General features: G+C 47.7%; 1 protein-coding gene and 1 long non-coding RNA gene across 5 annotated transcripts in view; one reads left to right on the top strand and one right to left on the bottom strand.

Annotated features, from left to right (window-relative positions):
• Window positions 1–12009, top strand: part of FRMD5 (FERM domain containing 5) — a 320051-nt gene that overhangs the window by 292119 nt on the left and 15923 nt on the right. For all 4 annotated transcript variants that reach the window (XM_046008041.1, XM_046008043.1, XM_046008039.1 and 1 more), the window contains exons 7-8: window positions 987–1074; window positions 9726–9814. In XM_046008041.1, coding sequence (XP_045863997.1) covers window positions 987–1074; window positions 9726–9814 — 177 coding nt within the window. The remainder of the gene's footprint in view (window positions 1–986; window positions 1075–9725; window positions 9815–12009) is intronic.
• Window positions 7232–9803, bottom strand: LOC123943754. Its single transcript, XR_006818666.1, has 2 exons — window positions 9673–9803; window positions 7232–8201 (listed from the first exon to the last, which is right to left on the bottom strand). It is a non-coding gene; the product is annotated as an uncharacterized LOC123943754 (long non-coding RNA).

Below are 12009 nucleotides of genomic sequence, written 5' to 3'. Positions count from 1 at the left end.
ATGTAGGGCTCAGGAAAGCACCAGATTCCAGGCAGCTCTGAAGGGAATGATGCTAAAGGCCCTCTCAGATGGCTTGGCACTAGGGCTGCTTTCTTCCTTTTCCTGATTGTTTTCTTTTCATAGTCATCACCCTGTGGACAAACAGAGCTACTGTGGCGTCTGGGGAGCTCAGCATTGTCTCCTGCTGTCTCTTCACCCTCCATTCCCATGTTCCCTTTTGGTAAAGGAAAAGGGGTGGCAGCACCAGCAAGATATAGAGGCTCTTCCTATGTATTTCAGTTGAGATCAGATCACAGACAAGAAACCCATGGCCTGCAGCCAGCGTACAAGTGTGTTTTGTTTGCTCCCATAGTACTTGAAATTGTGAAATAGCACATAAAAAATCAGTATCTCTGACTTCCCTTTTAAAAGCAATGATTTTAACCTCTAGTAGCTCTGGGCCTTGCATTCCCACAGGACTAGTCTTGGAGCTGAGGAGCAGCTGCCCTCCTTCAGTGAGGTAGCCCTCTCTAGTCTGCCACAGTCCCCACCACTCCTTCCTGTCTGCACTCGGCCCACGGCATTCATTATGTAGTCAGCCTCGGTCTGAAGACATCTGAGTTTTTTTACCCTAGACAGGAGTCTCGGAAGTTAGTCCTGAATAGGGCAGGGAGCACACTCAATGGAAAAACAGGAGTGTAAGACTTACCCTGAAATAAATAAATAAATAAGCATTTATTTATTTATTTATTTATTTTTAAAAGGAAAAAAGCCTGAGTGAGCTCGGTAGGTAGGGGCAGAGGCCAAGAATCTTTCAGGCAGACTCCTCGCTGAGCACTGAGCCCAACACAGGGCTTGATCTCACAAGCTCATGACCTGAGCTGAAATCAAGAGTCAGACACTTAACTGACTGAGCCAGCCCCTGAAAGCTTCTTCATGGGGAGTTTACCTCAGGGGAGTCTATGAGAACAGGAAACCCTGAAATCATCTCATTTTCTTTGTTTCAGTGGTCAAACACCAGCAATATCAGAGTTGAACTTTTTAAGAAAAGCACAGACGTTGGAGACCTATGGAGTGGACCCTCACCCGTGTAAGGTAAAACGGCCGTAGTCGGGAGACTGCACTGACCTTGCCTTCTCCAAAGGGTGACAGGCGGGGAAGGAGCACATGCCTATGCCTTCCACCTTCAGTATGTTAAGAGAGCCGGCTCTTTCGGTGACAGAGGCCAGAGAAAAACCTTCTGGCTTCCACGCTGCATAATTTTGTGGTGGCACATCAACCTCAGAGGGTCTGAGGCCAAGTCAATCTAAATAAGAAACCCAAAGCCAGGCCCCACTTTGGCAGCAGTAGGTAATTTCGTAGAAACCAAGCGAGGAATGGGGAAGGCCCCCCACAGGGAACGATCAGAGGCCACCCCGGGACTGCCCACCCTTCCCTGACCTGTAATCTGTAATCTCGTTTCTTTCCAAGAATGGGTTTTATTGACTGCAGCAGCGTTAAGACACTGAGAGGAACTGCAGCCCAGTGGCATTTAATTCCATTATGCGCCAGGGAGGGTGAGACAGGAACCAGGCGGGGAGGCTCTGCCCAGAGAAACCTCTGTAATTGCTCGCGTGTGTCTGGCATTTTGGAGAAGAGCTCAAGCAGCCACAGTCACTGTGGACAGCAGTGGAGACACATGACTTCTTCCCCTCTCTGTGGCTGTGTTCCTCCACTTCACCTCCACATCTCAGTTGCTTTCACACTCCTGGTCTCTGCCGCAGTTTCTCCAGCTTTTGCCTCTCTCTTTCTACTACTGGAAACCAGTACCGCCAGTAAAGCTGATTCTCAATCTGATCTGAGGGAGCCAGTATCATATGGGAACGAGAGGACACTGACCTTTTTTCTTCCTAATGAGGGGACACCATAAGTTTCCAACAAAAATTAAAAGAACAGAATAGAGGGGCACCTCGGTGGCACAGTTAAGTGATCAACTCTTGATTTCGGCTCAGGTTGTGATCTCAGGGTCATGGGATTGAGCCCTGTCTCAGGCTCCATGCTCAGCAAGGAGTATGTTGAGGTTCTCTCCCTCTCTCTCTGCCCCCTCCTCAAATAAATAAGTAAATCTTAAAAAAAAAAAAAAAAAGACAGTAGAAAGCAAGGAACACAGTAATGTAGGGGCAGAGTTGCATTTCCCTTGGCTTCTTGGTGAGGTGATAGTTATTTGCTCTTGCATAGGATTTGATGCTGAAACTTCAAATATGAACTTCGAGAACATTCTGGCACTCAGCAACCCTGGTCGCCTTTCCCACCCCACACAGTTCCCTATCCACCAGCACAACCCACTGCCAGATAACCCTTGCGTTCTTGGGGGCCAGCACTGTCAGAAAATATATTCATGCCTGTTAGTACCAAAAAAATCCAAAACAAAACCAAAAACAAAAAACTAATGTATGGTTATTTACAAATGAATTAGCAAATGCCCTTGCATGACAGACAGATCTAACCATGAATTGCTCAGATACTATCCACAGGGAGACTACATAGGACTGAAAAGAGCTTCAGAGTCAGCTGGCCTATCTTCAGCTCTGATCTCCGGCTTTCTGAGGCCTTTGTAGGCCTGAGTCTTGCTTTCCTCATCTGTGTGAAAGTACACAGAAGGTACTCAGTGACTGTGCTCCACGAACGGCTGAGTCACTTCAGGACCTTAAAAGACACAGCTGCCTAGAGATAGCGATCTTTATCCTAAGGTGCCGGGTCACCTCCAAGCCAGATGGTGGACCGTGAACCTGAGCACAACTGAGTGGAGGTGGGTAAGGATTCTCCACTGTTGCCTGTGTGGATCTGGAAGCTACAGGGGCAGCCAGCCTGGTGTCTAGCCCAGATCCACATGAACCTGAGGCTGTAAGGCTCCTGGCCCAGGCCCATCCTTGATGAGTTTGTCCATTATTGGACACAGAGGCTGAAGAGGCTGCAGAAAGGAACCCCCTATTCATACCAGGCACTGTGTGAGGCCCAGTACCTCATCATTTCATCCCCATAGCATCAACTCCTAAAAGGAAGGAGAGAAGACAAATTTGTGGCATGCATTCTATGGCAGCAGGCCCACTGGAATCCTTTTGCATTATTTTCTCATTTAATCCTCATGCCAGCCCTGAGAGGTGGATTTTACTCTTCCAGTTTTATAGGTAGGAAGATTAAAGCTCTGGGAGGCCACAGTTTACAAGGCCCTGAGTAGTAGACCAAGAATTTGAACTCAAGCCACTCCCTACTGCTATGTATCTGTAAAGAACAGAATCCCCCAGGAGACTCCCTCTAGGGAGAAGGTGGGAGCGGTCATCTTCTGTTCTTCCAGTCCCTTGTTCCCAGGCCCTGTACTTCTTGCTCCCCCAGAGTCAGGGCTCTGCTGCAGACCCCACATATGGCCCCTCAGCTCATCTCATCGAGCTCCAGATCGTGGTTTCCTTGGTCCTCCTGAGCAAGGACAGTTCAGAAGCATTTACTCTTGCCATTGTAGGGTTACTTTGGTGATATGCTCCCAAGCACTCGCCTTAATGTTGCTACAAGGAGAGCTGAAATAAGCTGGAGCACTCGGTGTAATAAATACCGATGATTTCTATTAACAGAGAGGCAATTACTGGGCCCGGGGAATCTGGGACATGCAGCCCTAGGGAGGACAGAAGAAGAGGAATCGTTTTGATAATTAAATGAGAGCAGAACAACACTTCAGCTGAGCTCTGTTCTCCTGGACTGATTAAGAAGCTGCTGTTGTTCTTGTCCACACTGATGGTTTCTCTCTGCCCAGAGTGTCCTTGTCTGGCCCTGGGATGAGGAAGAGATCCTACCAACTCTGGGTGGGACAGCCAGAGGGCTCCAGCAGCTGGCTGGGTTACAAGAACACCCAGGCTCTGAACTTGCTCTCCTGAACTCTCGGCATCACCCCTCAGCCCCCATCTCCAAAGCCTACAGCTGCTGGAAGCGAACCACTGGCCCAGTGCTGCATCTACTTCCCAACTCTGACACCTCTCCAACCTCAGGAGCTACCATCTTGTTCCTTCCAGGGGGCCCGGGGACTGGTTGTTGGTCCTACTCCTGCCCTGCTGAGGTTTATGGAGTGGTCAGACCCATCACAGGTACCCATCCTGTACCCAGCCCTATGATGAGTCATGAAAGTGCCATTTATTGAGAGCTTGCACATGCCAGGCACTTACACTCACTATCTCATTTAATCTTTAGAACACTGCCAAGAACATGTTCTTGTCCTCATTTTGAGATAAGAACACCAACCCTGGGTACACAGGTGGCTCAGGTGGTTAAGCGTCTGCCTTTGGATGAGGTCATGATCCCAGGTTTCTTCACCAGCTTAGCAAGGAGTCTGCGTCTCCCTCTACCTACTCCCCTGCTTGTGATCTCTCTCTCTCAAATAAGTAAAATCTAAAAGACACTGAGTCTCTGAGAGACCAACTAACATGTCCAGAGTTACTGGTAAGGGACTCAAACCCGGTCTTGCCTGGGTCTCAATGCTGTACGTTTTCAGTTACCATTTCTAGTCTTTCTTCTGGGGAGATGGCATTTATTTAGGAACAAAGGATGACTCACTATGAATTCTGATACAGAGAACTGATAGCACCACTGAAATCATCAGAAAAATTTAATGTAAGTTCACTCAGTGGCTTTATGTCTGTTCTATACAGGAGAAAACTGATTTCAGAAGATCTAGGTTAGAGAAACACACAAATAAAATTGTCATTCCTCTGACCTTTCATAATCAGCCACCTATGCTCCTTTCTAAATAAACCCCCTTTGCCATCTTGACAAGTTGCCCCTGACCTCAGAGAAACAGAACAAGGATCAGCAATTAAAAAAAAAAAAAAAAAAAAAAAAGAAGGATCAGTGATGACTCGCCCTCATCCCCAGGTGGGCCCCTCCGGGCTGCACTGTGGGGAGAGTGGTAGGTTTACTGTTGAGATGAAGAACTTGACTAAAGCCACTTAGATGGCAAGTATGTGCCAAGATTTCAATTTCTGATCTTTAAGGGGGTGACACCAAGGCTCTTACAGTTAACTGCCACTCTACTTTCTTGTAACCATATTTAAGTATATTGAAACTGGGTGATTTTCATGATTGACTTTAATGTAAAGGTTCCTAGCTATGAGCTTTCAGGGATGGGCATAAGCATGTGGAAGAGCATGTGTAATCTTCCCTAAAGTCTTTTTTTTTTAAAGATTTATTTATTTATTTTGGATAGGGAGAGAGAGCATGCATGTGACCAGAGGGAGGGCCAGAGGCAGAGAGAATCCCAAGGAGGCTCCCCACTGAGCACTGGGCCTGTCGCAGGGCCCAATCTCCATGTCCCTGAGGTCATGACCTAAGCCGAAATCAAGAGTCGGATGCTTAACCGAGCCACCCAAGCACCCCTTCCCTAAGGTTTTTGAAAACAGAGGTTTCATCCACCCATACCGAATTAGTTGAAGTCATGCTCCAGAGAGGGGAGTGGTTATCTTGAAAGAATACCCGGATTCTGACTCTGGCATACCCAGGGTGTCCTCTGAGGCGACAGCACACAGCAGTGTACTTCATTTTATCCAGAGGTGGAACCCGTGGGGACTGGGCAATGGTGGCCAGATGTCCCTACTTCTCAGAACCAGTCAGTGCTGTGACTTCCAAAAATCTTTTTCTGGGCAGAGTGATCATCTTAAGGTGGACCTTTGATGATGTCAAACTGATGCAGTCGAGTTTGATGGTGGTTTCTACATGAACATATGAAGTACTCTGTGCAAATCCAGCCCCCCTCCAAGGAACAACACGATTGGCCATGTCTTGGCAATAAATCATTTAGGTCATCACCCTAAAATCACATAGAAGTAGTATTTCTTTAAGTATATCTTATGGTCCTCATTTGACAAATGAAGAAACTGAGGTTCAGAGAAGTTAAGTAAGTCACAGAGCAAAGAAGAAGCAGGGTTACCATCCTAAACCAAGAATGAGCTCTTTCCACAAGGATGAAGAATTGAAAACAGATCTTGTACCGCACAACTGTAGAAGTGAACTAAATACTTTAGACCATTATCTGATGCAGAGTGGGGTTGGTAATATATGCCGTGTGGCCGCTAAGACTTGAGTTTTTTATTCCACCTCTCAGATCCATTAATGCTCAGTCTTGTGGGTACTGATCTCGTCAGGATGGGAAGGGCACGGAGAGGAAAGACCACTTTCAGCTTAATAGAATGGAAGATCTCAAGCACAGGTTACCACTTTCCGTATCACTTCTCTCCTCATCCTCATTTCTCTTTTTGTCATATAACTTGTCCTTTTGCACACAAATCCCAAGGGCAGGCTCACATGAGAATGACATGTTAGATGGAAGAAACCGGGAAGGTTCTGGAGAAGGTGTCAGCATGGCTGCCTGTTAGGTTTCATGCTGGTGCAGATGTGAGGCTTCTCACTGTCAATACAAGTCCTGCTCCTCACTTGCCGGAGACAAGGGGCAAACATTCCAGCTGCCCTCACCCCTGTGGACTCCCAGGTGCCAGGCTTTGCAGGAGCCTTCATCCACAACTGTTGCATTGGAAACAGTTTGGAGAAAGTATCTCTTCATGTGACAAACTGAACTGGGATTGCTCAAGGTGCTACTATTACTTATTGGAATGATGTGGTATCTAATTGGGGTTTATTCCCAGTTTGCGTCCTGTTTCAAATCAGCCAGTCTAGTCTGGTCCGGAGAAGCTGTTCCCCCTTAACTCCAACACCTGCCTTCACCCAGAGGCCAGCCCTGAGGTGTCTGGACAGTGCAGATGACAGTGCCAACAGACAGCCCAGCCAGTGCTGCCCAGCTTGTAGGAGGACCTGCTCTTCCCTGTGCTGTGGCCAGAGGCATCTTGTCACTGGAACGACTCACAGACCTCTGTCACAGCCTCCGTCTCCTTCCCCTTTTGCCCACTTCACTTTGAGCCCAAATCTCCCTTCTCCACGGGACCCTAACAATGACTGACTTCTCCCTTTCTACCCCAACGTCCCACACCCTCATTTCCTAACTAGCAATATTTAAATGTCAACATCAGGAAAAATAGTAAACACTACAGTTTTTATTTTATTTTAGATTTTATTTATTTATTTGACAGACACAGCGAGAGAAGGAACACAAGCAGAGGGAAGGAGAAGCAGGGAACCCCATGTGGGGCTCAATCCCAGGACCCTGGGATCATGACCTAAGCCAAAGGCAGATGCTTAACAACTGAGCCACCGAGGTGCCCCAAACACCGGCTTTTTAAAAAAAAAAAAAAAAAAAATATTTTGTATTAAGCTCAGTAGACTCATATTAACACAACCACTAGCATGTCCTGGGAGTCTGCTAAGCACAATCTGAGAGGTACATAGTATTATCAACCCTAATTTTGCAACAAGGAGTCTGAAACACAGAGAAAGCATGGGACCTAGCTGAGGTCACACGGACAATGAGTGGTAAAGTCAGAGCATGGGCCTGAGTGGTCCACACGGGGCCCATGACACTATGGTCACAGTGCAGGCACTCTTTTGTCCTGCTGTTCCCCACGGAGGTCAGTAGTGCAAGAAGCAGACAGAAGCCCTTCCCTGCCCCCCTGCCCACTCCACTGCTCCCCTTCCCTACTTTTTACCCATAATTTCTAGCCACCCACAATCTTCTGCTGACTGACCCTTCCTTTCCATCCTTCTACCTGTTCTTTCTAGGCCTTCCTCTCAGAACACTGTAAGATGCCTTCCCCTCTTGTTTTTGTTCATTTGTACTCCCCCTGGCCCCTCTGGCCCACCTCATTGTCTTACACATTCATCAGATAAACATTTCCTGCAGGCCTGTTCTGTGAGTACAAATAAGGTAAGGTTTCCACCCTCAAGTCACTTTCTGAATGTGCAGTTTCTGGACTTCCTTGGGTCCTGCCTGCACTGTGAGCAGAAGGCCTCCCAGTGTCCACCCTCCATCCAAAGCAGGCTGCCCTCCCTCACCCATGTCTGCCAGGCATTCTTCCCACTCCCAGAGGCCAGGCTGCTCGGTTAGCACTGGTGCCGCTGCCAGGGACCATGCCTTTGTGCGGCGCTGGCACTCAGGTATTAATAACCACCACTAAGCACTGATGACAGGCAGGAGGAAAATCAGCCCCACAGCTTCACAGTATCTCCATTTAGGTTATTTTTAAACAGCTTTTTGCTACTGCCCCTGGTTTGAAGGACACAGTGCTTGTGGCCAAGTGTCAGAATCACGAAAGACCCTAAGGAAAGGACAATAAAAGCAATAGATTAATTGGAATTGTTTGCAAAACATATAGTTCATTCACTAGGCCCAGAAGCTCACACCTGTAACCCTGACTCTAAGAGGTAGTTTTAAAAAACTGCATTTTCTCCTTGAGGCAAGGCTCACAAGGCCCAGCAATGGCCCCACTGTTGTTCTTCTTAGACCTAATCAGGCTGAAGATGTGTGCCAGGAAGGCAAACCCTGCAAGTGGAAGAGACTAGAAGAGCCTGAGAGCCAGAACCCCCACTTGAATGCCTCACACCAGATGCCTGACCCCACAGCACCATGTAAGCTACGGCTCAGACAATGGCCTACATGTACATTTGACCAGCATCCTGGGATAATTTTCTGGCCACTTGAACATACACCCTAAGAGAACAGTCTTTCACCTGAGGCCCCTATGAGAGCACAATCGGGCAACCTACTTTCTGTGCCCTACCCCAGCCTGGCTCTCAGGGAGGTCATTTTCCCACGTGAGGGAGCCATGACCTACAGCTTCTGCTGTACCCCCTCCTGGGTTTTCTCAGCAGAACCTCAAGCCTGGTATTGACAAACTAATAGTGACCAGTGGCCAGGAGGCCTCTTTGATGGTTCAGGCACCATAAAACTGATGGTGGCTATTCCACTTAGCTGGTTGCTTCTTACATTTTCTGCAGCTACGGTGTGTAGGGCCATTATAATAACAACTGCCATTCATTCTCTCTTTCTCTCTGATAGCAGCTTTTTTGAGGTGTAATTCACATATCATAAAATTCATCCTTTTAAAGTGTGAAATTCAGTAGTCTTAGTAATAGAGTTCTGCATCTCTTAGCTGTCACTCCCCATCTCCCCTTCCCCACAGCCCTGGCAACCAGTAATCTTTCGTCTCTATGGATTTACCTATTCTGGACATTCCGTATACATGGAATCATACAGCACGTGATCTTCTGTAACTGGCTTCTCACTTAGCATAATGAATGGTTTTGGGGTTCATCCAAGTGATAGCATGTGTCACTGCTCCTGCCGTTTTACTGCTGAGTAACAGCCCACTGTACGGATGTACCGCACTGTATTTATTTGTCAGCCGATGCACATTTGGATTATTCCCACTCTTTGGCTGTTATGAATAATCCTGCTATGAACACTCACGTACAAATTTCTGTGTGAACACGTGTTTTCCGTTTTCTTGGGTACCTGGCAATGCAATGCTGGGTCATGTAATAACTATATTTAACAACTTGAAGAACTTCCAAACTGCTTCCTGAAGTGACCCACCAGCAATGTGGGAGGGTGTGCCATTTTCTCTGGATGTTCACAACAGCCTTCTAAGATTGGTTACAACTTATAGCTAAGGGCCCTGGGGCTTGGGGAAGGTAAATAGCTTGCCTGTTACCTCCAAATGCTCTTTGCCCTGTGACCTACTGCCACATATTAACCCTGTGTCACCAATGAACAGCTGCGTTTCTCACCCTTTCACTTCTATGCCTGCATCACCCTGATGAGAAGTCCTTCTGTGTTGCAGGACGTGTCAGGAAATGCTGCATTTCTGGCCTTCACTCCTTTTGGGTTTGTTGTTCTGCAAGGAAACAAGAGGGTCCACTTCATTAAATGGTGAGTGTTTTCATTTCCAAAACGGGCTTTTTATACATCACCAGTTGGGGAGGGCTATGGTTCCCATGTCCTTTGTCTGTGATTGGGCAGTTATGGTTCTGAGCGCCCTCAAAGCCTTGCATCCATAATGATAACTGATCAAGGTAGTGGTCTCTTCCTAGGAATCCGGTTCTTCCAAAGAGGTGTTCCTGAGAGCCAACAGCCTCTCCAGAGAGAGAAAGAATGTAGAGGGTTGATTTCGGGGCAAGGTGAGAGACCTGGGGCTGGAGCCAACGTTAAAGAAGCAGAGATCCTATGAGAGCTGTGTCCTTGGGACAATACCCCACTGAAGCATGAACATGACTGCTTATTCCCTTACCCACTGGCCTAAGGAAAGAGGGGCTCACCCTTGGGGCAGATAGAAGTTATGCTGCAGCTTTGGCAAAACCCCCTCCTCAGGTTGACCCCCACTGTGGGCACTGTCTGTACACACATAGATGCTGTTCGGTCTCCTATCCTTTTTTAGGGCTCAGGTGTCTTCAGGCCCCAGGAGTCACATCCCCTATTTCCCCCTCTCCCTCCTCCCACTCCCACTTCTAGCCGCAAGAGCCACTCCCTCAGCTGAAGCTAATCTGAACTGCTTCCTCTCTACCCTATCAGTTTGGGGTCTGTTCTAGATGGTTCTGGGAGCTGATGCAGCACAGATTGCCTTATTGATGGAATTTTGGCTCTCCTGGAGCTCCTTTTTCTGGCCTGCAAACATCTTTCAGCCTCATCAGAACACAGTGTATATTCCACTAAAGGCCCTGTGATTTCTGTACCTTTTTGGCCTTAGACTGCCAAGTCTAAGCTGGCCAACTCCTCCCCTGGGCTTGGACAAATGGCTTACCTTGCCCAACAGAGCTCAGCTGGGAAAGCTTGCTCCTGTCTTGGTTCCTTTGCCTTCTCCAGAAGAGCTGATGGGGAATCTGAGGACAAAGCTGTTTCCTGGCGAGCTTTCTGCCGGGGGTGCTGCAGGGCATCTCTCTTCTTGTGTCCTCTTCAGCTCCCTGACTGAGCTTGTGGATAAACACCACCTTTCCAACCCTGCTGCTCTTGTGCAGACTGGCAATAGGAGCATCAACCGGGGTGCTAATGAGACTGCCCCCCTCCCCGACACAACCAGCCAGGACCCATCCCCCAGGAAAACGGCCACTTCACAAGGCAGGTTGCCACACTGAGTAACCAGGACATGCCCCAAAACAGCGCTTTGCTTGCTAGGCCTTCTGAAGTTGGCCCACTCACTGTGCTCTCTGAATGATAATAGTGAGGGTTTGGGGTCTCTTTTCCAACAAAATACTTTTCAGAAAAAGATAATGAGTAGGGTCAGGCCACGGATCTTCCAGTGAGGAGCACTTGCTTCCTGGATATAGTTGGATGGTCTGCTACTGCTTAGAGGACCCAGATCCTGTCCCATACTCCAACCAGGGTAGCTGTGAGGTCCCTGGTAGAGGGCATGTGTAGCTAGAAAAAAGTAGGACACACCTGTTACAGGGCCCTGCAGTACAAAGTATTCTTCCCCATCCAGAAATCCTGATGCTCACCTGATTCTCCCCAACACTTTTCATTCTCTGTCTTCTCTCACATTCCACTTCTTCAGGAAGTCCCTTTTTCACTGTCTTAATTTTAAAAAAATAGATGTAAACCTATCCTCACTTCCAAAAGAATGCTCCTTACTTTCCTATCTTGCTTGTTGAAGCCTGGATGATCAGTGTATTTGTTTACATATTAACTAATATTTACTGTATTCTGAATTTGTATGAGAGACACTGATTGGGGACTCAAGGAATACCGCGTGCTTGGATTAACTCAGAACTGGAAGTCAGAAATTATGAGCTCTCATCCTGACCCAGCCATGATTTCTAGGAAACAAGTGTCTTTCCTCTGTCTCCTGAATTTTGGCCAGTAGTAAATTAGGTACATGGTTCTCACTACCTTTCTGCTACTTCCTAGGATATTGAGAAAATCTCCCTAGAAATTGCCAAGGGGAAGAAAGTCAAGTAGAGGCACAGATAGGCATGGTCTGACCTCCTTGGGGGCCCCAGTTGGGTACCAAAATAAGGACTCCGCCCCTGGTGAGATGGAAGGGCCTTAGGATCCAAAGGGTAGCTGTGTCAGGCAAATGGAAGAGAAGTAAGGAGTGGTCAACCGATGCTGAGGCCTACTCAGCCTACTCT

The sequence above is a fragment of the Meles meles genome, chromosome 6, assembly GCF_922984935.1.
Source record: "Meles meles chromosome 6, mMelMel3.1 paternal haplotype, whole genome shotgun sequence".
NCBI classification, from domain to species: domain Eukaryota; kingdom Metazoa; phylum Chordata; class Mammalia; order Carnivora; family Mustelidae; genus Meles; species Meles meles.
This window is presented reverse-complemented; position numbering and strand designations above follow the sequence as displayed.